Here is a 25,661-nt window from a genome sequence, read left to right on the forward strand (position 1 = left end):
GTGAGTTTGGCTTTGCTCTAATGTGAAAACCAAGTTTAGATGAAGTTAAAATATCCTGAGAGTTGACAATACAGGTGTTGTATGTGAAGGTAATTAATTAACCTCCTGTTGTCCTCGAGTCAAGGAAGGAAGGGAGGAAGAAGGAAGGAAAGGCAGACGGAAGGGAGGACAGGGGGGGGAGAATGGAAGGAAGGAAGAGGGAAGGAGGAAGGAAAGGAGGAAGAAGAAAGGAGGGAGGAAGGAAGGAAGGAAGGAAGGAAGGAAGGAGGAGTCAAAACAGAGGGGGTCAATTTGACCCGGGAGGACGACACAAAGGTTATCAAAGATAACTTCCAATAAGGAAGTCGCTGCTCCTTTCTGTCTGATAAAGCAGACCAACACACCTTTCATAGAGCAGGTAGTGCTGAGTAAGACATTTATCACCTGTTATAAAGAGAAGAGCACCATGATACACAGAACCAAGAGGCTTTAGACCAGGGGTGTCAAACATGAGGCCCGTGGGCCAGAACCAGCCCAGCGAGGAGTCCAATCCGGCCCACTTTCCTTCCTGTGTTCTTTTCCTTTCTTCCTTCTCTCCATCCATCTTTCCTTCCTTCCTTCCTTCCTTTTCTTCCCTCCCTCCTTCCTTCCATCTTTCCTTCCTCCCTTTCTTCCTTCCTTCCTTCCTTCCTTCCATCCTTCCTTCATTCTGTCCTTCCTTCCTCCCTTTCTTCCCTCTTTTCTTCCCTCCCTCCTTCCTTCCATCTTTCCTTCCTCCATTCTGTCCTTCCTTCTATCTGTTTGTCCTTTCTTTCTTACTTCCTTCCTTCCTTCCATCCTTCCTTCATCCCTTTCTTCCTTCCTTCCTTTTCTTCCCTCCCTCCTTCCCCTCCCTCCTTCCCTTTCTTCCTTCGTTCTGTCCTTCCTTCTATCTGTCCGTCCTTTCTTTCTTACTTCCATCCTTCCATCCTTCATCCTTCCATCCTTCCATCCTTCCAGGATTATGTGTCAAATAGAGGAAGCAGTGGAGCGTTCAGAAAATACTCCTGAGAGCGAGAAGAACCATTAAAGAAGGAAATTAGGAAGGAAGCTCGGAGTGGAAAAGAAAAGTATTTAGAGAATCTGTGTCAAAGTATTTAAGAGAAATTTGTGAAATATAGTTTTTTTTCATGCTTGTTTAATATATGTTCTTGTGTTTGTTTGTTTGTTTAAGAGGGCATATGAATAAAAGGAGCACTGTGCAGGGTAGAAATCTCTTTAGTTCTTCTATTTTTGTTATTTGTGTATTTTTATTTTAGTTTTTTCTGTATTATTTCCCTGACACCAAATAATATATTCTTCCAAAGTCATATAATCCTTACATCAATATTTCCAAAATAAAAGCACAAAGGTTTTGCCAGAACAAATGGGCCAAATGCCAAAATAAATGTACAACAGTTTCTGGACATTCATTACAAAAAACTACAACTCACATCAATGTCTCTCTCTTAAATCTCTTTTTAATATGACTTCTACCTCGATACACTTTATGAATGAGTTTAAAGGAATTTCCTTAACTTTATTGATTGATTAAGTATTGATTATAGGGTAGGAGTCAGGCCTTCTTCCACACCATGCCATCTACAGTATTTATTCAAATATGAGATTATTTATGGTAATGTAGTAATATAGCTCTTTGAAACAGAGCTCTTATAGATCTGTTATTTCTACTAGAATATCTGGAAAAAACAAGTTTTAGCTATGGGAGTGTATGTCGGAGATAAAGATTTAAACAGCATACAGACTCCAGAGACTCTAGATGTATGCATAAATACAGGGATATTATATTTAGACAGAAATTCTTCATATGTCAATAATAATCATCTTTATATAGCACCTTTCAACAACAAATATACACAATTCAGTTACATATGAAAATAATTATAATAAAATCAAGAAATAAACAAAGGAAATGAATAAATGGATGTAATGAACAACAACAAAAGCATTGGTTAAGAGATTAAATAACTTATCAAGTAGCACAATATTATTTTGAAACTAATATTAAAGAAAGAGAGATGTATGTTTATATAAAATGTCCTTATTATTAAATATAAAATAGTTATAAGGTGAAAAATTAAGTTGTTTTTTTTTTTTTGTACTTTTCATGCTCAGCCCTTAGGAGTGAGAGCATATGACTCTTCTGACGTCACCTCAAAGGCTGCGTCTGCTTCCTGCTTCTCTCCTTCAGGGTGGAGAGAGAATTACCTTTCCTAGGATGGTGAAGTCATAAACCCTCCCTTTCTTCGCCTCTGATTGGCTGGACCCTGATTTTCTATTTCCGTTTAACCAATAGAATCAACTGAGGCAACGAGCGCTAGCCAATCAGAGGCAGAAGAGGGCGGGTCAAGACGTTGCCATCCTACGTAGAGAGGGGCGGAATCGGCTTCCCTTTCTCTGCCTCTGATTGGCTTGATGCTGACATTCTCGCCCCTCCTAGCCAATCGAATCAACTGAGGCAACCAGCGCTAGCCAATCAGAGGCAGAGGAAGGCGGGTCTAACGTTGCCATCCTACGAAGAGGAGAAAAAAAAACTGCTTCCTTGAACTATCGCTGCTCGCTCTTTTAAGACACTTTAAAGCCTTAATTTTACCAAAATGAATCGTATATTTGGCAGAGGGAAACCTAAGGGTCCACCACCCAACTTGTCGGACTGTATAGGAAGTGTAAGTATTTAAAAAACCCAACTTTTTAAAGCTTTTTTTGGAGTAAACAAAGATGGTATCCTTTTAGCTTAGCTCAACTTTTAGTGTTCAGAGGCCACAGAGAGAGTTAGTCATGGTTTAACTTGTAATTTTTGTCATAATACACAAACTTATACATCAAGTATATGTTGTATTACAGTAAAAACAAACTAGACTATCAGAAAAGTGTTAGATTAAGCGTCATGTATCGATAATAATCAAAGTATTTAAGCAAAACAATGAGTTTCGTGTGTTTGGATAGTGAGTCAGCTTTATGTAATATTCAGCTGGAATTTGAGACATTTCATTAACATACAACAGGAACTATGTCATTGTCATTTCACTCACTTGTCTGACTTTAAACCAGTTAAACCAGTTTATATAGGTTGCTTGACAGGGCAGAGTCCTCGAAGCTAATGTCAGCTGTTAAAGGGAAAAGTTAAGGGGAAACATCAGTAAAGATACTTAATGTTAAGGGGTTTTTAACACTTTGCATGTGAGAAAGTGTTAGGCATGACTGCAGAAAGTCTTAACATTGTTTAAACCCACTTTTGGATTAGAGAAACCTTTTAATGTGCTTATGAAAACAGACAAATGTGGCAATATACCTGCTTTTTCCCCACATCCAGATCAAAAACACCATATTTATACCAGATTTTCACCACTTCCACTTGTGACATGACTGCAGAATGTCTTAACACTGTTTAAACCTACTTTTAAATTTGTTAAACTTTTAATTTGCTCATGAAACTAGTAAAATATGGTGATTTCCCTTCTTTTTCCCTCCATCCAGATCAAAAACCATCATATTTATACTTGCCAAATAGTAATAGTAATAATAATAATAATAATAACTAAATCCAGATTTTCACCACTTACACTTGTGAGAAAGTGTCAGACATGACTACAGAAAGTCTTAACACTTTAAAAACCCACTGTTATATATGAGAAATCTTTAATTTGCTCATGAAACTAGTAAAATATGGTGATTTCCCTGCTTTTCCCCTCCATCCAGATCAAAACCCACCATATTTATACTTTCCAAATTGTAATAATAATAACTAAATCCACATTTTCACCACTTGCACTTGTGAGAAGTGTTAGACATGACTACAGAAAGTCTTAACGCTGTTTTAAAACACTGTTAGATTAGAGAAACCTTTTAATTTGCTTACAAAAACAGACAGATATGCCAATATACCTGCTTTTTTCCCCACATCCAGATCAAAAATCCACCACAGTTAGACATGTTTAATTGTAATAATAATAACCAAACCCAACATTTCAACACTTACACTTGTGAGAAAGTGTCAGACATCACAGCTAAAACAAGTCTCAACGCTGTTTAACTCTCCTGTTGTCCTCAGATTAAATTTTTACCTGTTTTATAAACTGTTTTTATATCAGAAATATAGATTTATTTCATCTAATTACCTGAAAATCACCTGTCTTGTTGCATAATACATCCTTTGTATGTATTGTCATAGAGTACATAGTGATGGTTAGTCACAGTTAAAAGCTAGAAGCATGTTTTTAGGTGATTCTGCTCAGTATTAAAATATCTTAAGAAACTAATAATGTAGTCTGGCAGAAGACATCACAGAGTGTCATAATCCTGAGCTTTATTAATTTAACAGTAACTAAATTACTTATATCTTCTGCCTTTTTTCAGCTTTTATATTAAAATAAAGGTTTCACAAATATTGTAATGTGTCTCTGGAGTCTCTTTGTTAATCTAGTCCAGGTTTGACACGTTTAATTATAGTCATTTTTTGGTCTGGATGGGTTAAAAAAAAGCTATTAAAATGCCCTTTTTTCAGTTTTAATGAGTTAAATAAAAGCTTCTCATATCTGAAAGTGTGTTTAAACAGCGTTAAGACTTTTTTATACCATGTCTTACCACTTTATCACAAGTGTAAGTAGTGAGATAAACCTCAAATCTCACTAAACATCATTATGTATGTTTCCTGTGAGCCATGAATCAGAGGCTAACTTAACCCTTAAACAGACAACGTGCACCAGGAGATACAGACTCTTTAATCTTCTTGTTGTCCTCCCGGGTCCTTCCTCTGTCCTTCCTTCCTTCCTTCCATCCTTCCTTCATCTGTCCTTCCTTCCTTCCTTCCTTCCTTCCTTCCTCAGATCTAAGTTCAGCTGTTAGGGTAAATGTTCCCTCCTTCTGTCCTTTCTTCCTTCCTTCATCTGTCCTTCCTTTCTTTCTTCCTTCCTTCGTCCCTCCCTTCCTTCCTCCCTCATTTCCTTCCTTCTTCCTCCCTCCTTCCTTTCCTTCCTTCTTCCTCCCTTCCTTCCCTTCTTCCCTCATTTCCTTCCTTTCCTTCCTTCTTCCTCCCTCCTTCCTTTCCTTCCTTCCTTTCCTTCCTTCTTCCTCCCTTCCTTCCCTTCTTCCCTCATTTCCTTCCTTTCTTTCTTCCTCCCTCCCTCCCTTCCTTCCTCCCTCCTTTCCTTCCTTCCTTCCACCCTCCTTTCCTTCCTTCTTCCTCCCTTCCTTCCCTTCCTCCCTCCTTTCCTTCCTTCTTCCCTCTTTTCCTTCCTACCTTCCTTGCTTCCTCCCTCCTTCCTTTCCTTCCTTCTTCCTCCCTTGCTTCCCTTCCTTCCTCCTTTCCTTCCTTCTTCCCTCCTTTCCTTCCTTCCTTCCTTCTTTCATTCCTTCCTTCCTTACTTGAGGTGCAAATGACATAACTAGTAAGGCCTGTTTAAGGGTTAAACACTGTGTCATATTTAATGGTAATCAATAAGACGTGTGTGTGTGTGTGTGTGTGTGTGTGTGTGTGTGTCTGTAGGACTAACCTAGGAGCAGTCAATCCGCTGGTATTGACTGTATTTAGTGTGTAACCTTCCCTGTGAAGATAATTCAATAACTAATGATCTGTTTCTACTTTTTAAAGGTTGATTCTCGAGCAGAGTCCGTCGACAAGAAGATCGCTCGTCTAGATGTTGAACTGGCGAAGTACAAAGATCAGATGAAGAAGATGAGAGACGGACCTTCGAAGGTGAGATTTGATGTGTCAGAGTATTGTTGAAGAGTTATATTACTTATTATATTTTAAATATGGTAACTAGTAACTATGGTAACTACAACCTATTACATCTCCATAGTAACCTGATTGTTGATCATTAGTTTGTATTCTTGATTTTTTTTTTTTTTTTTTTGATTGGTTAACTACTTTAGGGAAGGAAGGAAAGAAGGAAGGGAGGAAAGGAGGGAGGAAGGAAGGAACAAAGGGAGGGAGGGAGGAAAGGAGGAAGGAAGGACAGAAGGAAGAAAGGGAGGAAAGGAGGAAGGAATGAAGGAACTAAAGAAGGAAGGAAAGGAGGAATGAATGAAGGAAGAAGTATGGAAGAGAGGAAGAAGGAAGGGAGGACGGAGGAAGGAAGGAAGGAACAAAGGGAGGGAGGGAGGGAGGAATGGAGGAAGGAAGGACAGAAGGAAGGAGGAAGGAATGAAGGAAGAAGGAACTAAAGAAGGAAGGAAGTAAAGGAGGAATGAAGGAAATGAGGAAGGAATGAAGGAAGAAGGATGGAAGACAGGAAGGAAGGGAGGACGGAGGAAGGATGGACGGAAGGAAGGAAGAAAGGGAGGACAGAAGGAAGGAGGGGAGGAAAGAAGGAAGGAAAGGAGGGAGGAAAGGAAAGGAATGAAGGAAGAAAGGGACGAAAGGAGGGAGGGAGGAAAGGGAATGAAGGAAAGGAGGAAAGAAGAAAGGGAGGAAAGGAAGGAAGTGAGGAAGAAGGGAGGGAAGAAGGGAGGAAAGGAGGGAGGAAGGACAGAAGGATTGATGTTGTTCTTTATCTACTAGAACATGGTGAAGCAGAAGGCGATGAGAGTTTTGAAGCAGAAGAGAATGTAAGTAGATTTATCTCCTTTATTTTAAATCAGAGTTTTTATTCTTTAATAAAAAATGTTTCTCACTTCTTCTTCTTCTTCGTTCTCTCACTTCCTGCAGGTACGAGAGTCAGAGAGATAACCTCATGCAGCAGTCGTTCAACATGGAACAACAGAACTACACAATCCAAACGCTCAAAGACACTAAAACTACAGTAAGAGACGACGATGAGCTTCACTGAGCTTCACTCAGGGGTGTCAAACATGCGGCCCGTGGGCCAGATCCGGACCGCCGAGGGGTCCAATCCGGCCCACTTTCCTTATTCCTCCCTTCCTTGCAAATTCCCTTCCTTCCTTTCCTTTGTCTTCTTTTTCTTCCTTCCTTCTTTCCTTATATCTGTCCTTCCTTCCTTCCTTCCTGTCTTTCATTCATGTCTTCTCTTCCTTCTCTTCCTTCTCCCCCTTCTTTTCCTTCTTTCCTTCCTTCCTCCTTCCTTCCTGTCTTCTTTTTCTTCCTTCTTTCAAGTCTTCTTTTTATTCCTTCTTTCCTTCCTTCCTGTCTTTCATTCCTGTCTTCTCTTCCTTCTCCTTTCTCTTCCTTCCTTCCTTCCTTCCTGTCTTCTTTTTCTTCCTTCCTTCCTTCCTTCCTTCCTTTGTCTTTCATTCCTGTCTTCTCTTCCTTCTCTTCCTTCCTTCCTTCTTTTCCTTCCTTCCTTCCTGTCTTCTTTTTCTTCCTTCCTTCTTTCCTTCCTTCCTGTCTTTCATTCCTGTCTTCTTTTCCTTCTCCTCCTTCTCTTCCTTCCTTCCTGTCTTCTTTTTCTCTTTTCTTCCTTCCTTCCTTCCTTCCTTCCTTCCTTCCTTCCTTCCGTCTTTCATCCTGTCCTTCCTCCCTTCCTTCCTTCCTTCTTTCCTTCTTTCCTTCCTTCCTTCCTTCTTTAAAGTCTTCTTTTTCTTCCTTCCTTCCTTCCTTCCATCTTTTTAACGATCCGGCCCACCTGAGATTAAATTAGGCAGTATTTGGCCCTTGAATGAAAATGAGTTTGACACCCATGGCTTAACTCAAGAAAATGTGGTTAACTACCGGGTACTTAAATCTTGTTGGGTTTTTTTTTAGGTTGACGCCATGAAAGTCGGCCTCAAAGACATGAAGAAAGCCTACAAGCACGTGAAGATTGATCAGATTGAGGTATTTTCTTGCAAATATACAAAACACATATAATAAAAAATATTACAGTAAAACATTTAGCCTTCGTCTCATTTTCATGTTTCTTTTTTAATATTTTAGGATATTCAAGATCAGCTCGAGGACATGATGGAAGACGCCAACGAGATCCAGGAGGCGATGGGGCGGAGCTACGGGACGCCCGACATCGACGAGGACGACTTGGAAGCAGGTCAGTAAAAAAGAGGAAGAGCTCAGGAGGAAGTGATGCGTAGATTTCCTCCAAGTGTCACATGACAGAGAGAGACTCATCCTCTCGGTGATTTAACCCTCCTGTTGTTCTTGACTTACAGGAGGGAAGGAGGGAGGAAGGGGGGAGGGAAGAAGGAAGAAAGGAAGAACAGGATGGAGGGAGGAAAGAGGGAGGGAGGGAAGGAACGGAGGACGGAGGGAGGGAGGGAGGAAGGTAGGAAGGAAGGAAAGGAGGACAGAGGAAAGAAGGAAGGAGGGAGGAAGAAGGAAGGGAGAGAGGAAGGAAAGGAGGACAGAGGAAGGAAGGGAGGGAGGGAGGAAGAAGGGAGGGAGGAAAGGAGGACAGAGGATGAAGGAAGGGAGAGAGGAAGGAAAGGAGGACAGAGGAAGGAAGGGAGGGAGGGAGGGAGGGAGGAAGGAAAGGAGGACAGAGGAAGGGTGGGAGGTAGGAAGAAGGAAGGAAGGGAGGGAGGGAGTGAGGAAGAAAGGAAGGAAGGAAGGGAGGGAGGGAGTGAGGAAGAAAGGAAGGAAGGAAGGAAGGAAGGGAGGGAGGAAGAAGGAACAACTATATCATATTGTTTCTTCAGTATTATCCCTCTGCAGCAGTAATTCAGGATATTTAAGTGCTGATTTAAAGACTAAATTTCTTCTTGTTTTTAACAGAGTTGGACGCTCTGGGAGACGAGCTCCTGCTGGATGAGGACAGCTCCTACCTGGATGAAGCCTCCTCCGCTCCCTCGATCCCTCAGGGTCTGCCTGGAGAGTCCAGCAACAGGGTACGACTCAACATTCAGGATGCACAGTTTGGCTTTAACCCTCCTGTTGTCCTCGAGTCAAGGGAGGGAGGGAGGGAGGGAGGGAGGGAGGAAGGACAGAAGGGAAGGAAGGAAGAATGAGAGAAAGGAGGGAGGAAAGCGGGAAGGAAAGGAGGGAGGAAAGAAGGACAGAAGGAAGGGAGGAAGGAAAGGAGGGAAGAAAGGGAAAGGGGAGGGAGGGAGGAAGGAAAGAAGGACAGAAGGAAGGAAGGGGGAGGAAAGAAGGGCAGACGGAAGGAAGGAAGGAAGGGAGGGAGGGAGGGAAGGATGCAAGAAGGAAGGGAGGAAGGCAAGAAGGACAGAAGGAAGAAAGGAAAGAAGGAAAGGACAGAAGAATCAAGGAAAGGAGGGAGGAAGGACAGAAGGAAGGGAGGAAGAATGAAGGAAAGGAAAGGAGGAAGGAAAGAATCTATTAAATATTTACATCTTTATTTTTTTATATTCCAGGACGGTGTTCTGGTGGACGAGTTCGGCCTTCCTCAGATTCCCGCCACATAAAAGGAGCGATGGCGACACTGCTGCTGGTTTTAAATGTATCATAGCCTCTCTCTCTCTTCTCCTCTTCCTCTTTTTATATCTACCAACTAACACTCCCAAGCCTTCGACCAAAGCATCTCCTGTCCAGCCAATGATTATGACTACAACTTCAAATCAGGTTTCTTAATTTTTCAAAAACCTTTTAATAATTCTTCTGTCATATATAAATGTATTTGAGGTGGGGTCTTTTTTTTTTTTTTTGGCAATCTGGGTTTCTCTTTAACTTTGTACAGTTTCTGCATCGCTGCGTTGCTACGGACAACATGAATAAATTATATTTTTCAAGCAATCCTTCAAATTTTGTGTGATGCATTCAAGTCATTTAAAAAAAAAACGAAACGACAGAATTTATATAAAAGTCGCTTTATTGTGCAGTTAAATATGTGCAAGTGCATAAATCAATAACTTAAACACATTATTATTTAAGTCATGGCAAAGAGTCTTTTAGCAAAAATAAATAATCTGTTTTATTAAGCTGAAGAAGATGTGATAGAGATGTTGAAATCATCACCAGCTCAGTCTGTAGCTGTGTGGGAAGATCTTCTGGTGCAGATACTCAACCACACTGGTCCTGTTTCGCAGTTTTTCTATCTCATAGAAAGGGATCTAGAAAAAAACACAACTTACATTAGAAAGCAGAAAGAAATATGCAAAATAGACATAAATTGCATATCTACTGTATAATATAGAGATCTATTGAATGGGGATAAGCATTGAAGTCTCACCTGCACGACTTCATATCCCAGCAGCCTCAGGTGTCGCTGTTTAATCGCCTCTTTCCCGAGTAGCTGCCTCTTGTTTGTGGAGAATCTTTTAGGTCCATCGATACAAATGGCTATCCTGTTAATGCACCAAACAAACAGCACAATGAATAAAAGAAGGAAACACATCTGTGGCTCCATATGAATATAAGATATAATAGAAAAATTAAAGTTAAATTGCAATACAAGGACGAGACAGTACAGGTATTTACAAGCTCATGCAGTATTGGTTTATACACATACAGAGTCGTAATCACCGCTGCGTTACATAATGCGGCGGTAATTGGCATAAACCCGCCCCTGCTGCTGTAGAGGTATAAATACATTCAGCACACACTACTACTACTACAGTCTACAGTTAGCCAGTTAGCTGAGTTAGCCGCCGAGCTAACACCTGAGTTAAAGCTCTCAGACGTAGCATCCATGTTTCTGGTAGAGGTGGTGACTTTGATTGACAGGTGACACTTGGTAGGGGGCGGGGCTTCAGCGTTTGGGAGCAGAGAAAGAGGCTGATTTTTACACAACTTTGAAGCCTAATTTCATATATTTGGTGATTTTTTAAATCATTCAAATTTGGCAGGGTGGTTAACAACACACTTTTCTGTGGTATGTCAAACTCAGAACACATATTTATTCTTACTTTACACTGACTTGAAATAAAATTAAAGAGTACAGTCTAGACCTGCTGTGTGTGAAAAGTGCCTTGATATAACCTTTGTTGTAATTTGGTGCTTGTTTACCTCTTATAAACATCGTCTTCCTGACTGGCAGGCAACACGTATCCCTCCTCGTCGAGCTTTATCTCCACATCTACAAGAACAAAGAGAAATAATTAACCTTTGTATCGTCCTCCTGGGTCAAATTGACCCATCTGTTTTGACTGTTCCTTTCCTCTTTTCCTTTCTCCCTCCCTCCCTCCTTTCCTTCCTTCCTTCCCTCTTTCTTTCTTCCACCCTTCCTTCTCCCTTCTTTCCTTCCTTCCTTTCTCCCTCCCTCCTTTCCTTCCCTCTTTCTTTCGTCCATCCTTCTTTCCTTCTCCCTTCCTCCCTCCCTTCCTTTCTCCCTCCCTCCCTCCCTCCTTCCCTCCTTTCCTTCCTTCTTCCCTCCCTCCTTTCCTTCCTTCCTTCCTCCTTCCTTTCTCCCTCCCTCCCTCCTTTCCTTCCTTCCTTCCTCCTTCCTTTCTCCCTCCCTCCCTCCTTTCCTTCCTTCATTCGTCCTTCCTCCCTCCTTTCCTTCCTTTCTTTCCTTCCTTCCTTCCTCCCTCCCTCCTTTCCTTCATTTCCTTCCTTCTCCCTCTCTCCTTTCCTTTCTCCCTCCCTCCTTCCTTTCCTTCCTTGACTTGAGGACAACAGGAGGGTTAAAGTCATAAATCAGGCTACCTACAGGAAACATGTATGAAGTGTTTTTACCTAGCGTGTAGCAGCACGGCGTCAGGACTCGAGACCCAAAGTACGATCGAGCTCCGAGTAAATCCACCAGCCCAGATTTGACCGAGTGGTACAGATGTACGTCCACCGGTGTTTCCACAGTGTGTCCGGATGTGAGGAAAGACTTGATGCGGTATTTGGAGAGAAGCCTCGGACCCTGATGAAGCAACACAGAGGTGAAGGTGAAATTACTTTGCTTTACTTTGTCAAACATCTGTCGTAAAGGTTAAAAAGACTCTGCATTAAACCTTCATGTCGTCCTCCCGGGTCAAATTGACACCGTCTGTTTTGACTGTTCCTCCCTTCCTCCCTCCTTTCCTTCCTTCTTCCTCCTTTTCTTCCTTCTTTCTTCCTTCCCTTCTTCTCCCTTCCTTCCTTCCTTCCTCCCTCCTTTCCTTCCTTCCTTCCTTCCCTTCTTCCTCCTTTCCTTCCTTCTTCCTTCCCTTCCTTCCTTCCTTACTCCCTCCTTTTCTTCCTTCCTCCCTTTTTCCTCCCTTCCTCTTTTCCTTTCTTTCTTCCTTCCTTCTTCCTCCCTTCCTTCCCTCCCTCCTCATTTCCTTCCTTCTTCCTCCCTTCCTTCCTTTCTTCCTTCTTTCTCCTTTCCTTCCTTGACTCGAGGACAACAGGAGGGTTAAACCTCATATACTGATAATATGTAAAGTGAGAAGTTAAATATTTAACGTAACACAAATAAAAGTTTCAAACCTCGTAGAAAGGACACTCTAACTTCAACGTCATGTAGAGCTGAGTCAGCTGCGCCAGAACCACCCGATCCGTTTTCGTGCCTCCCTCTGAAACGTAGAGAATGAAAAGGGGAACTTTTACGATTATCTCCACTCTTGATGAACAATGATGTATTTTCACAGTTTCTTTAGTTTAGTATTTTCCACTGCTGCCCTCACACATGAGAATCTTTAGGGAGTGAAATATAAAGATGTTTTAAGGTGTGACTAAGCTGTGGTTAATGTCTAGTTTACTTGATTATAGAACTATGTAAAGATCATGGTTTGGGTTAAAATGAAGGAAGGAAGGGAGGAAGAAGGAAGGTAGGAGGGAGGAGAAAGGAAAAGAGGGAGGGGGGAAAGAAGGACAGTGGAAAGGAAGGAAGGACAGAAGGAAGGGAGGAAAGAGAGGAAGGAACGAAGAGAAGGAGGGAGGAAGGAAGGGAGGGAGGAAGAAGGAAGGTAGGAGAGAGGGAGAAAGGAAAAGAGGAAGGACGGAAAGGAGGGAAGAAGGACAGAAGGAAGGGAGGAAAGAGAGAGGAATGAACGAAGAGAAGGAGGAAAGAAGGAAGGTAGGAGGGAGGGAGAAAGGAAAAGAGGAAGGACGGAAAGAAGGACAGGAAAGGAAGGAAGGACAAGTTTTCAAATTCCTTAAAGATATGCAACCTTTGCTGTCATGGCAACAGTGAACACCACCATTAACTGACATGAGCAAGATTAAGTCGATTAGAGTTTCTAAATGTCGGTTTCGATTATCTTTCGATTAATTGCCCAGCATTTATTTCTCACTGACTCTTTATATATAATTATCTGAGGTCAGGATGTTTTACCTTCCAGCTGCTGGAGGAAGAAGCTGCTAAAAACTTTGGAGACGAAGTTAACGGGGAACCTCTCCACCAGGATGCAGGCGTGGAGCAGGTTGAGCAGCATGCGAGGCTGGAAGTGTGAGAAGCGTGTTCTCAGGATGGATTCAACCTTCCTGAACAAGTCCGCAGCGTTGGGCGGGACGTATCCCAGCTTCCCGAAAGGCACGATCTGCCTCGCCACCTGGCTGGTGCTGTAGTCGTCCGCTCGGTACACGAAGCTCTCGGCGACGGCGTCGAACACCGCCGGGGACAGGATGTTCCTCCGGCCGAAGAACTGTATCACCTTGGTAACCGTCTCTGGGTGGGAGGTGAACGCCATCCTGGGTACGTACCTCTCCATCGCCTCCACGAAGTAATGATCGCTGTGGCCGAAGTGCATCAGCGCCACGAGCACCAGGCTGAGCTCGTCGTCGGTGAAGTGAGGTATGTGCCGAACCGCCTGCTTACACAGACTGATCACCAGCGGCATGGCCTGGTTCTGCTTCAGGGTGACGAGGGCGCTGAGTAGCCCGCTGACGGCCGCGGGGTTCATCCGGTAGGTGACGGTGACGGCGTGAGTGTGCATGGCGTTCAATAGATCTCTGTATTTCCCGTCTACGCCCACGCCGCTCTGCAGAAGTCGATAAACCGCCTCCAGGTCCGCTAAGCTCCACTGAGCCGGCTCCTGCTTCTGGATTTGCTCCATCACCTCGTCCAGCATCACACTGCCGCGACCCTCCACGGCGAGCATGGCTTGACCCAGAATGCACAGCTCCCCCACGCTCATCTGCCGCCGGTCCAGCCTCTCCTGGCTCTCCGACACCAGCCGCACCATCAGCGTGCTCCAAGGATCCAGGAAGAGCCGAGTGCAGGCCAGTAGAGCCGATACCAGCCCTGCATCCGTCAGCCGCCCGGAGTCCTTCTCCAGCTGGCAGCACAAAGCCGTGATGGTGTCGTTCTCCAGCACGGCCGGATCCTTCAGAGCGTTGCCTTCCTGCTCCAAATCGGCCACACGGTGAAGCGCGGCGGCCGCCATGGTGTCGGATATGATCTCAACCGTTCGCAGGAGTTTGAAAACCTGCCGGGACGACGACGAGTTCTCCAAACGCTGCTGGAACGCCTGCTCCTCTGCAGCGGTGGGTCGGTGCAGCTGGGTCAGACGAAACCTGGGAGCCGAGTCTTTGTGGAGTCCGACGGAGCTGCTGGAGATGAAGGACGGCTCCCTGACGACGGTTGCTAGGCTCCTCACTCCACTGCTGTCCGGCTGTAGCTTCAAGCAGCCCTGTTTATGGATGCAGCGGCTGGCTGATGTGGAAAGGCAGGTGATGCATGAGGGCGGAGCTGCAGGGCTGCTGCTGCTGCTCAGGAGTCTGGAGGAGCAGACGGGGACGACGGGAGGGTAACGCTGGAGCCCCAACTGCCGGAGCAGCGGACGTCTCTGGATCAGCTTCAAAGCCATGAAAGTCACGACTCCTCAGACCAGAGAAGAGAAACTTTAAAAAGACAAGAAAGATGTTTTAAGAGTTTAAGCCTCAAAGATCAGACAGATATTTACACCATATAAGAAAAGAGGACAAAACTACTGGAAATATGAGTTCTCAGCTGCCTCCTTCTTTACTGATTATTAATACATACAAATACATATTCACGATAAATGTACAAACAATATGACAGGTCAACCATGGTATAAAACTAACCCGGATTTATCTCAAATGAAAAGAAAAACTAAACCAGACAATAAAACTACTAACTATTTACCCTGAGTCCTCATATGGGGACTTTACATTTTGAGTTTGCTGGACCTTATACTTCATTCTGCTGAACTTTGACCTGTTGACCTCGTTCATACACAGCTTTTTGTGCCACTTAGTTGAAGTAAAAGCACAAAAAATTATAAAAATCAGTGTAAAAATGACCAAAAGTGAACCAGGTAGAAAACCGTATCAAATGTTATGGTTGAAACTTGTTTATTTATGCCTAATAACATTTATAGTTTGATACAAATTTGATTAATTTTAGCTAAAGCAACAATCTACAACACTGCTAATCATCAAGCACTTAACTTTATTATTATCATTGGTGTAAATGTAAGGAAATAAATAGTTTCATACACTGGAGAGTTAATTGTGTTATACAGTAAAATAAACCCACTGTCCCCAGTATGAGGACATTTCTTGTACTTATCAGGACCTACTAATAGACAAATATCTAGGAGAGATTAATTTTTTTTTTTGCATACCGAACAAAAGCTCAGGTCTCTGGAGGTTAATTAATTATTTACAATCAATGTCCAAACTATTAAGCTTTATTCATGTGTCTGAGTAAGAGAAAACAAACAAAAGAAAAACAAATCCAGACAAAACTATGGAAAAATAAGAAAAGACATTTAAATTGTATAAAATATAAATGATACAACGTTTATAATATGATAAAATAGAGTTAAAGAAGATAAATGAACATAAATCAGTCAATTTAAATGAAAAGTTAATACACAGAGGCTCTACTCAGTTGCAAAATTATACATTTTAGCAGCTTTTCTGCAGATTTTTCCATTAAAAACACTTCAAGCATTAATAACACAGTCTGAACTGGTTATAAAAAGCATTGAAAAAGGTGCAGGCTCATTAATTTAGCGTTTTATTGTCTATAAATTAATATTTCCCCTAATGAGCCCTGTGTTAGACAGCTTTTCTAGCTTCTCTTTATCATAACCAGTCCATATATTAAATCAACATATAATTAAAGGTCAGCAGAGTATAACATAAACACAGATGTATATTTATTCTTTCATTTTAAGCTTATTATTCATTCATTAGTAAAACATTTGTCTGACCTCCTTTTACTTAACTAACCTTGAAGCTGTTAGCTGTTAGCCTAGAAGAGTCTCTCTGCTATCCTGCTTCTTAACGTGGCTTTAAAAAACTGGACATTTAATCTCAGGCTGATAATTAAACATGTAATATTAATGTTAAACTGTATGAAGTCTTACCTGGAGCTTTAGGACAGCAGGAAAAGGCTCAGAGGAGAGAAGAAACCGGGAGCAGAGAGGTGCAGGCTGCAGCCATGATGATAACGTGGTTCCGTAATCATCATGACGAGGCGTTCAGGGTACGTCGGAACTTCTAGTTTCTACTGTATTGAATAATTACTCAGTCTGGAAAACCAAGTGTGTTTTTTTAATATATTATAAAGCAAAGATTTAATATGTAACTTAGATAGATGAACATCAATATATAAAGATCTTCCACGCAGGTATATTTATTTTTAACCAGCACAACATGAGGAATTCTTTTTAATCATTTTAATTCATTTTTGTCAAAAATACACAAGCCACTCTTGCATTCACGTCCAAACAAATTAGCGTAACAACCAAACTATAATTTGAATATGTAACCTTAGCAATATTCTTAATAACTTCTGGACATTATTCCTATTTTCACTTTGAGTTTCAATCTTTCCCACAGTACTTGAAAGCAGCACCACTTGGGTTGAAACGGTTGAAACTTTCAGCCACCAGAGGGCGAAAAACCCCCAAAATATCACAATAAATGTCACTATAACTACATAATACACAGCTCAAAAATATCACTAAGTACATAATACAGTAAGTGTCATAGTGAATATAACAGAAACTACATAATACAGCTCAAAAATAAAGTCAAAATATATTGTTAGGTTGTTTTGTGGGTGTTAAAATGAGCCATTTCTTATTTATCTGTAGACTTCATTGAATAACTGATCAATATCTTCTTAATAAGGAGGTTACATCTGAAGTTAGATCTTTAAGATTTTGCTCAGGAGGGTTTTTTCCCCTCATTTTTTAATATTTAACATGTTACTGAATACATATATTGCTGTTTTTAATTCTTTGATATCAATATTTTTTTATATATTTAGTAAATAAATCATGATGTGGGTTTATTTGGAGCACACATGGAGCTTAAATGGAGTCACAGTACCAATTAAACCCACTTTATTCATCAGATATCTTTATTTTATATTCCAAAATCTACATGAACTAATGAATACATTTTACAATGAGAGATAAATGTTGCTTTATAAGAAATGATCTCCCTTATAAATCATGTCAGTATCCATGACAACACAGCTGCACTTAGATTTTGGTGCTTAATGGGAGCATTTACCCTAACAGCTGAAAACATTGGTTAGAAAGTTAGAAAAGTCATCAAATGTAATAAGTTACATTACTTTGATGAAGTCATTGAAATAGTTACATTACTTATTACATGTTTTCATCAGCTGCAGCATCACTCATATACTCACTTCCTGTTTCAGAGCCCAGTGTTAGAAACTTTCATAGAGTGGAAATGTAATGTGATTATACCTTTTTAATTTAAATTTCTTTTATACTTTTATTTCAGTGAAGTGGTCACTTCAGAGGCTTCGAAGCAACAGATGTGATTTTCATGAAAACTTTAGGGAGTATCTGCAGCCCAATTATTAGGTTTTTAAATAATGCACTTCTTCTTATGCTGTTGTTAGTGTTGAGGAGTAACTAGTTACCAAAATAAAAGCGCAACTAATCTCGAAAAAAAGTGTAATTAAATTAGTTACTTAAGAAAATGTTGATTACAGCTGAAATCAGACCTTTAAGATTTTACTCAGGAGGGTTTTTCTCTCATTATTTTAATATTAAAGCCCATTAAATTTTCAAAATAAGATGCTCATGGGTAATATTTAATCCAGCATATGATCAGGACTCATCTAATTATGCCTTTCATTTTTATTCAAGATAACTTCATCCTGTATTAATGACCCAAATCCTCAAACTACTTTCAAATGTATCAGGATTATTTTAGCCATAAAGAGCTGGAGAGTTATAATCTTAAATAAATAAATAAATGGGGCGTTTAAGTACCCTCAGTAAAACTAACCTCTGATCTCTCAACTCTGCTTCAAACCAGACACTTGAGATTAACTTTATCATCATGCTCATCTCGTCTCTGCTACGGCGCCCAAACACGCCCCGTTAGATAAGAACTCTTTTATTACGTAACACTCCCTGTACGAGCAGACATGAATCATCACCAGCTGCTTTCTAAAGGGTTAAACTCCTCCACTGAAGTATTCCTGTTAACTCATCTGTGCATCTGCCCTTTTATGACCTTAGAGAAGAAGAAAACCCCTGGAGGGAGTCGCTCGTCTGCACAGGTCGAGAGAATTCATATGTGAGAGACAGAGAGACAGACAGAGAGAGAAAGACAGAGAGAGACAAAGAAAGAAAGAGAAAGACAGAGAGAGAGAGAGAGAGAGACAAAGAAAGAAAGAAAGAAAGAGAAAGAAAGAAAGAAAGGCACGGAGAGAGAGAGACAAAGAAAGAAGAGAGACAGAGACAGACAAAGAAAGAGAGAGAGACAAAGAAAGAGACAGACAGAGAGAGAGAAAGAAAGACACAGAGAGAGAGAGAGAAAGACAGAGAGAGAGAGACAAAGAAAGAAAGAAAGAGAAAGACACAGAGAGAGAAAGAAAGAAAGAGAGAGAGAAAGACAGAGAGAGAGAGACAAAGAAAGAAAGACAGAGAGAGACAAAGAAAGAGAAAGACAGAGAGAGAGACAGAGAGAAAGAAAAAGAGTCAAAGAGAAAGAGAGAGAGAGAAAGAGAGAGAGAGAGAAAGAGACAAAGACAGAGAGAGAGAGAAAGAGACAAAGAGAGAGAAAAAGAGTCAAAGAGAAAGAGAGAGAGACAGAGAGAGAGAGAGAGAGAAGACTTGTCTAGACTTGTAAAAGAACCCGAGGAATGAAAAATGGTGCAAATAAGCGTAAAAAAATAAAGACAAAATAATACAAAACAGCTTATTTCAGTTGTCATTTATGCCAAGTCAAGTCAAAGGGGGGGGAGGGGACAAGTCAGCAAACTACAACTTGATAGAGAGGGCTTTTATTTTTTAAAAAGTTTATATTATAAAAACTGTAAAAATTCAGGATGAATCCGATATCCGATCATGATGGTAATAATATAAGCAAAGACGTTAAATCCCTTAAGAGCCTCCGATAATAATAATGCTGCTGCTTCACATCTTTACATGACAGAGAAGAAGAAGAAGAAGAAAACACATCTGACAACCGTTTAAAACATCTTCTGATTAGAGCTCGAGAGTAAAATCTGACAGTATTTGAAGCATTCGACAAATACAGCAGGTGTGATATTGCTTTGGTTTTTATATAAACTGGATTTAAACTGGAGAGAGAAGAGAGAGTTGAGACATGCAGCACGGAGAATAGGAGGAGGAGGAAGAAGAAGAAGAGGAAGATGATGCTGGTCATGGCTCTCCTTTTCTTTTTTTTTAAAATTTAATCGTCTTTATCCTTGGCGCCGTGCTTTAGGATGCGTGTGAACTCGACGTAGTTGAAGTTGCTCTTCTTGTCGATGGGCGCCTCCCTGAAAAGCTCGTCCACCTCCTCGTCTGTAAACCGGTCGCCCATCGTCGTGAGAAGCTCTCTGAGGTAATCTTCCTGGATGAAACCTGCAGGAGACAAAAAGAAAGATAGATATAATTAAGTCTGAGTGGTTTATTTGTGGTTTAGGGCTTTTATTTTGAAATATAATACAAGCTTGAGTCCTTCCCCTATCAGAATGAGGCACATCAGGGCTTTTATTTTGAAATATGATGAGCTTGAGTGCCTCGCCTATCAGAATGAGGCACATTAGGGCTTTTATTTTGAAATATGACGAGCTTGAGTGCCTCGCCTATCAGAATGAGGCACATTAGGGCTTTTATTTTGAAATATAATACGAGCTTGAGTCCCTCGCCTATCAGAATGAAGCACATTAGGGCTTTTATTTTGAAATATAATACAAGCTTGAGTGCCTCCTATCAGAATGAGGCACATTAGGGCTTTTATTTTGAAATATGACGAGCTTGAGTGCCTCGTCTATCAGAATGAAGCACATTAGGGCTTTTATTTTGAAATATAATACAAGCTTGAGTGCCTCCTATCAGAATGAGACACATTAGGGCTTTTATTTTGAAATATAATACAAGCTTGAGTGCCTCCTATCAGAATGAGGCACATTAGGGCTTTTATTTTGAAATATGACGAGCTTGAGTGCCTCGTCTATCAGAATGAAGCACATTAGGGCTTTTATTTTGAAATATAATACAAGCTTGAGTGCCTCCTATCAGAATGAGGCACATTAGGGCTTTTATTTTGAAATATATTCCAGCTTGACTGCCTCGCCTACCTGTTCCCTCCTCATCGAAGCAAGCGAAGGCATTTCTGATCACATCTTCGGGGTCTGTGCCGTTGAGTTTCTCTCCGAACATGGTGAGGAACATGGTGAAGTTGATGGGACCAGGAGCCTCCATCATCATGGCCTCCAGGTACTCATCAGTTGGATTTTTGCCTAAAAAGAAAATAAAGATAAGACACATATTAAAATAAATAAAAACAGAAAAGTGTGCTATGTTTAAACTAGATCTGTTTTAGACCTTTTATTACCAAAGGATTTAGGAAACTATGGTTAATAAGCCTAATTTAAATTAAGTTATACCTCAATTTTGATACTCAAGGCCTCTAAAAAGGTCTGTTTGCATTAGTTTAAATATGGTTTATAGTCTATTGCTGCCTTTTTCCTACATTGAAATGTTTAGTACTCTTTTAAAAATGTAATTGTTTTATGATTTCTGTATTTTGCTGCCTTATGAAGCACTTCTTAACTTTATAAAAAAAAAAGCAGTGAACATTTCTCACATCAACATACAAAAAGAAAAGAAACTTTGACTTCCTGTTATTTCATTATCTAGTGTGATATTTCATCACTCTTTGCCTTCATGCTTGCAGAATTAGTCTTAATGTTCGTCTATTGTTGCTTTTTGTCCTACACTGAAATGGTTTGTACTCTTTTTAAAAATATAATGAATTGATGATTTGTGTATTTTGTCGCCTTGTGAAGCACTTTAGATTGTAAAAAGTGCTCTATAAATAAAGATGAAGAAAAGAAGCTGCAAACTTTAACTGCTTCTAATATTTGATTATCTATAGTTTCAGTCTTGAGTAAACATATTCGTTCTCGCCCTTAACTGAACTCTCTCCTCCCCAGATTCTACTGTTGCCACGACGACTCACCGAGCGAGGCCAGCATATCGTGGAGGTCCTCCTTGTCAACGAAGCCGTCTCGGTTCTGGTCGATCATGTTGAACGCCTCCTTGAACTCCTGGATCTGAGACTGGTCGAACATGGCGAAGACATTGGAGGTGGCGCGCTGGGGGCGCTTCTTGGTGGTCTTTCCCTTTGCTCTTTTGCTCGACATCTTGACGGTGTGTGTTTATATTCCTGGAGGAGGGAAAAAGAAGAAGAGAAGATAGTCAGGTTAAAGATCCAGCAGCTAAGGATGTAAAAGGTTAGTGTTAATAGTATTTTTACTGTCTTTAAATGGTTTAGTGGATGATTGAAAAGAGCTTTTATGTTTAAATATAAAAGACAATTCTTCACTTTTAGCCTTTAAACTTGTTTTTCTATCAATATGATGAACTTTACTTCATTTTATATATTGTTTTTATTCTATTTGAGCTACTTTTACTATGTACTATATTTTAAATTATTGATATTTTCCATTTTATATCGTATTATATTATTAAATGTGAAGCACTTTAAGCTGCATACAAATAGAGATCTTATTGTTATTATGCTCAGGCAGTGAAAATATTAAGATGTACAAGAATATAAGGTTTATTTTTTCTTGTGAGTAATATTTTTAAAGCTTCAATCACGAAAACATCTCTTCACTTTTAGCCTTTAACTTGTTTTCCTATCAGTCCCTCGCCTATCAGAATGAGGCACATTAGAGCTTTTATTTTGAAATATGACGAGCTACCTGTCCCCTCCTCATCGAAGCAAGCGAACGCATTTCTGATCACAGAAAGAAAGTGAAAATACTAAGATGTAATTTTTCTTGTACAGTAATAATTTTTAAGCTTCAATCACAAATACATCTCTTCACTTTTAGCCTTTAACTCGCTTTCCTATCAGTCACTACTGCACTTCTTTTAATATGATGAACTTTACTTGATTTTATATAATATATTAGCCACTTTTACTATGTACTAGCATTTAAATTATTGATATTTTCCATCTTATCTTACATTAAGGTTTCTTTTTTGCTCTTTTTAAACATTTCTTTATGCTCCTTAATGTCCATTTTAATGTTAAGTACTTGGTGTATGTAATATATTTAGTTGTAAATCACTTTGAGCTTCATTTATTGTATTAAAAGATGCTATGAAAACACTCATTATTCCTAAAAAAGTGAAAATACAAAGATAAACAACACTATATAGTTTAATTTTTAAGCTTTATGACTGATTTAACATCTTTAATCAGTGCCGAACATCCTTCAACAGTAAGAAGACATAACTCGTTAGGCAATAAAAACAGGAAACCATCATCATCATCATCATCATCAGACATAAAGTAGTTCATGTTGATACTCAAAATAAGATTTTGTCACTCGTGCTCATATTTCAGCAGCAGCGGGGGGTTTGGGGGGGGGGGGCAGTTTAATTATGTGGCAGTGTCCCTGAGCTATAAATGGAAATGTTCCTCATCTTTCTGGGTTGATCAACTCACCGACAGGAAACTTAGTGATGTGAGGATTCATTCCCTTTTCAGGCAAAGAGACTTTAAACTCCGTCTGTCTCACAGCCGCGTTGTCTTTGTGTTGATGGGACAGTGAGTTTCATCCTGAGCTGAGACTCACTGTGTGTTAAGATAGTGTTTAATAAGGTTAAATTAAATCATCTGGGTCACTGGTTATTATTATAGAAGAGCTTCATTTAGGCTCAGTGAGGCCATTTATTAAGAGCTGATACTACCAACCATAATTATAATGAATCATGAGGTTGATTGTGTCAATAAAATGATGTCTAAATACGTTTTTGTCTTGAGAAACTGTCCAAAAACCACAAAATATCATCACATTTAAGAAGCTAGAAGCTAAAAGGAGTTAATATTTATCATTTTTTTAAGAGCTGTAATATTTAAATTGATCAGTAAGAAGGTATTTTGACAATTTAGTGAAAGTTTGATGCCCAAATTCACTGATTCCAGTTTAAAAAATATGATGATGAATTTACTAGTTTCTTCAGTCATCTCTGATATTGGAACATCTTTGGGAAACAGTAATAATGATTTCTAACTATTTACTGACATTTTTAAAACACAAAACCATTAAATTGAGTAAATAATAGTTAGTTGCAGCTCTGAAAATGAACAAGAGATAAAATATGTGGCTCAAAAAAAGATTAATCATGCATGTATCCTGTATAAAAACACACTTATTTTACTTAGTTTGGTCTTTGATTCAATCTTTTTAATGAGCCAAACTACTAATCAATGAATCAAGAACATAAATTGACAGGTTAGAAGCAAACCTGATCATGTTTTACTTGATAAATGCCTCAAATTAATGAATCAACTATTAAAATTCTTGGCTGATGATTTCTGTTGACTCACTGCACCATCGATTGACTCATCATTTCAGTTAAAAGGTGATAAGTAAGAAGTTCCTCTCTAATGTAAAAACAATATTATCTTCCTGTTTCTACAAGTTGTGCAGAGTTTGACACTTACAAGGTTGTTTTTCACATTTAAGTTTAAAGTTTCTCTGCACACAAATAGACTTTACACTTTATTCGTGAACTTTTTAATGAGGGAGGACAAGGTGCCACTTTAAAAAAAGACTTAAGATAGAAGATAATTGAGCTTTTATTTTGGTGAGTATTTTTATTTGTCTTAATACAAGTCAGGAGGGCCCACTTCAGCTTGATTTCAACTATACAAAGTGCCCTATTCTTGATTATAATATCCAGATTGTCACTTATTTTAACACTAAAGCTATAATTATAGATCAGAAAGCACATATTATCAGTGTTAATGTTAAAAAAGCCTTCATCATAACATGCATATTTGTCAGTGTTGGCCTATAGACGTAACAATGAAGGCGGGGACAGGACCTGTATCTGGCATGTAAACTTATTAAATGTAATATAATGATGTATTCACAGTCTTCTCTAATGAGGGAGGACAAGGTGCCACTTTAAAAAAAGGGATTTGAACAAGATAATTGTACTTTATTTGTGTGTTTTTGATGTGGAATCTAAATCAGACAGTGTCTTAATACAAGTCACACCTTTTTGGTCCCTTGCTTATTTTGAAAGCTTAATTTCAGACATACAAGGTGTACTATTCTTTATTACATTGTCCATATTGTGATTTAATTGTACACTTAAGCTATAATTGTAATTAAAAAGCACAAAAACCTTCAAAAATACGCTTCAAATTATCACATTATCACTATCATAACATTAGTATCTGTTAGTGATAATCACTATACAACTAAACTGAGCTATTTAAAGTCAGATTTTCTGCTTATTTAGTGTATTTTAAAAAAGGTATATTTTACCTGCCAGGTGACACATTATATAAACTACGCACTGTATTTCAATGGATTGAGGCCTATTTTTGATTAACCTTAAACACTTAAATTAAATGAGTTAACACATCTGTTCAAGTTTACCCCAATTAACACCAAGCAGCTACTAAACATATCCACCTTAACAGATCAAAAATATGCATCTATTGTTAATTATTAACGGTTAAAGTTGCATAAAAGTTAGCAGCGGAGCTAATCGTTAGCCGTGTTTCGACGCTGTAAAACACACAAAAATGACTCGTTTAGCAATGTTAAATGTTTTAAATGTAAGTAGAGGCCGTGTTGTGTTATTAGTACAAGTGTTGTTAAGCTTTAGCATGTAGAGAAATATATATTAAAAAGTAGGCTTACCTTACGACGACCAGAAACTAATCAGCTATAGCCCGCTGCTGCGTCTTCTCAACCACCGCCCTTCACTTCCTGGTGATAATGTGGGTTCCATACAGACAACTGGGGCAAACCAACTCAGAGAAAAGGGGGAGCTGTAACGGTTAAACCATTATTACCCGCTAGAAAACAACGTCTATTTGTATTTCAGCCTTATCATCTATATCAATATTTCAACCTAGTAATATATTCCCAAAATTGGCACTCAGTTTGTTATTAATCTTGATAATAAAATTAATAATATACCCTGACACCCCCCGCAGGAGTGAATGTAATTTACCCAAAAACACTCCCTCGCTTGTGTTGAAAATTCCTGGATATGCCCTTTTAAGGCGAGAAAGGATAGGCTGTCCTTCACCATGCACCTCAAGGCAAAATAAAAGTTAAATCATCCCTGTGAGAATAAATGAGTGACACTATTAATATGGCAAACACATATGGGAATTGAGTTTTATCTTTTACCCTCCTAATGTGATGGACGATGCTGAATAGATCAATACTGACACTGTTTGTGAGGGGTAACTTAAATGTGTGGTACAGTTATTTAAAAGAAACATAACATGAACTTAAAACAATGTAGAAAAAGATATTTACTTATAAAGAAATGTCAGAATCTAACAGTATTTAATATGTGAACTAGTTGTAGTAACTAGTAGTTGGATAATCTCTTCTGTTTTCTTTGTTTCAGATATGAAATATGGATATTCCAGTAGTTACATTATGAAACACTAACATTTTTTATTGATATAACCTCTT

General features: G+C 39.5%; 3 protein-coding genes across 3 annotated transcripts; 1 reads left to right on the top strand and 2 right to left on the bottom strand.

The window, feature by feature from the left end:
* Window positions 1-2,515: 2,515 nt before the first annotated feature.
* On the top strand, window positions 2,516-9,591 carry chmp5b (charged multivesicular body protein 5b). Its single transcript, XM_053342154.1, has 8 exons — window positions 2,516-2,684; window positions 5,609-5,713; window positions 6,521-6,567; window positions 6,668-6,761; window positions 7,661-7,732; window positions 7,832-7,940; window positions 8,624-8,736; window positions 9,223-9,591. The coding sequence occupies exons 1-8, from the start codon at window positions 2,616-2,618 to the stop codon at window positions 9,271-9,273; spliced, it is 660 nt and encodes a 219-aa protein (XP_053198129.1). The 5' UTR covers window positions 2,516-2,615; the 3' UTR covers window positions 9,274-9,591.
* A 96-nt stretch (window positions 9,592-9,687) lies between these two features.
* fastkd3 (FAST kinase domains 3) lies at window positions 9,688-16,138 on the bottom strand. Its single transcript, XM_053342094.1, has 7 exons — window positions 16,057-16,138; window positions 13,053-14,560; window positions 12,206-12,291; window positions 11,483-11,657; window positions 10,814-10,883; window positions 10,038-10,152; window positions 9,688-9,918 (listed from the first exon to the last, which is right to left on the bottom strand). The coding sequence occupies exons 2-7, from the start codon at window positions 14,524-14,526 to the stop codon at window positions 9,820-9,822; spliced, it is 2,019 nt and encodes a 672-aa protein (XP_053198069.1). The 5' UTR covers window positions 14,527-14,560; window positions 16,057-16,138; the 3' UTR covers window positions 9,688-9,819.
* Window positions 16,139-19,376: 3,238 nt separating this feature from the next.
* LOC128382163 (myosin regulatory light chain 2, smooth muscle minor isoform) lies at window positions 19,377-24,941 on the bottom strand. The gene is made up of 4 exons (XM_053342159.1): window positions 24,870-24,941; window positions 21,155-21,361; window positions 20,271-20,432; window positions 19,377-19,551 (listed from the first exon to the last, which is right to left on the bottom strand). Exons 2-4 carry the CDS (start codon window positions 21,336-21,338, stop codon window positions 19,379-19,381), a joined length of 519 nt encoding a protein of 172 aa, XP_053198134.1. The 5' UTR covers window positions 21,339-21,361; window positions 24,870-24,941; the 3' UTR covers window positions 19,377-19,378.
* Window positions 24,942-25,661: the final 720 nt, after the last annotated feature.

The sequence above is a fragment of the Scomber japonicus genome, chromosome 21 (genome assembly GCF_027409825.1).
Source record: "Scomber japonicus isolate fScoJap1 chromosome 21, fScoJap1.pri, whole genome shotgun sequence".
Taxonomy (NCBI): Eukaryota; Metazoa; Chordata; class Actinopteri; order Scombriformes; family Scombridae; genus Scomber; species Scomber japonicus.

Bases quoted from the DNA above. Each gene is read 5' to 3' on its own strand.
- chmp5b (XM_053342154.1), top strand. From the start codon at position 2,616: ATGAATCGTATATTTGGCAGAGGGAAACCTAAGGGTCCACCACCCAAC. The intron at 5,714-6,520 runs GTGAGATTTGAT...TTTATCTACTAG, and splicing joins TGAGAGACGGACCTTCGAAG to AACATGGTGAAGCAGAAGGC. The intron at 7,733-7,831 runs GTATTTTCTTGC...TTAATATTTTAG, and splicing joins TGAAGATTGATCAGATTGAG to GATATTCAAGATCAGCTCGA.
- fastkd3 (XM_053342094.1), bottom strand. From the start codon at position 14,526: ATGGCTTTGAAGCTGATCCAGAGACGTCCGCTGCTCCGGCAGTTGGGG. The intron at 10,884-11,482 runs GTAAAAACACTT...TTGTTCTTGTAG, and splicing joins GCCGTGCTGCTACACGCTAG to ATGTGGAGATAAAGCTCGAC. The intron at 10,153-10,813 runs GTAAACAAGCAC...GTGCATTAACAG, and splicing joins GAAGACGATGTTTATAAGAG to GATAGCCATTTGTATCGATG.
- LOC128382163 (XM_053342159.1), bottom strand. From the start codon at position 21,338: ATGTCGAGCAAAAGAGCAAAGGGAAAGACCACCAAGAAGCGCCCCCAG. The intron at 20,433-21,154 runs GTGAGTCGTCGT...TTTTCTTTTTAG, and splicing joins CGATATGCTGGCCTCGCTCG to GCAAAAATCCAACTGATGAG. The intron at 19,552-20,270 runs GTAGGCGAGGCA...TGTCTCCTGCAG, and splicing joins CTTCGATGAGGAGGGAACAG to GTTTCATCCAGGAAGATTAC.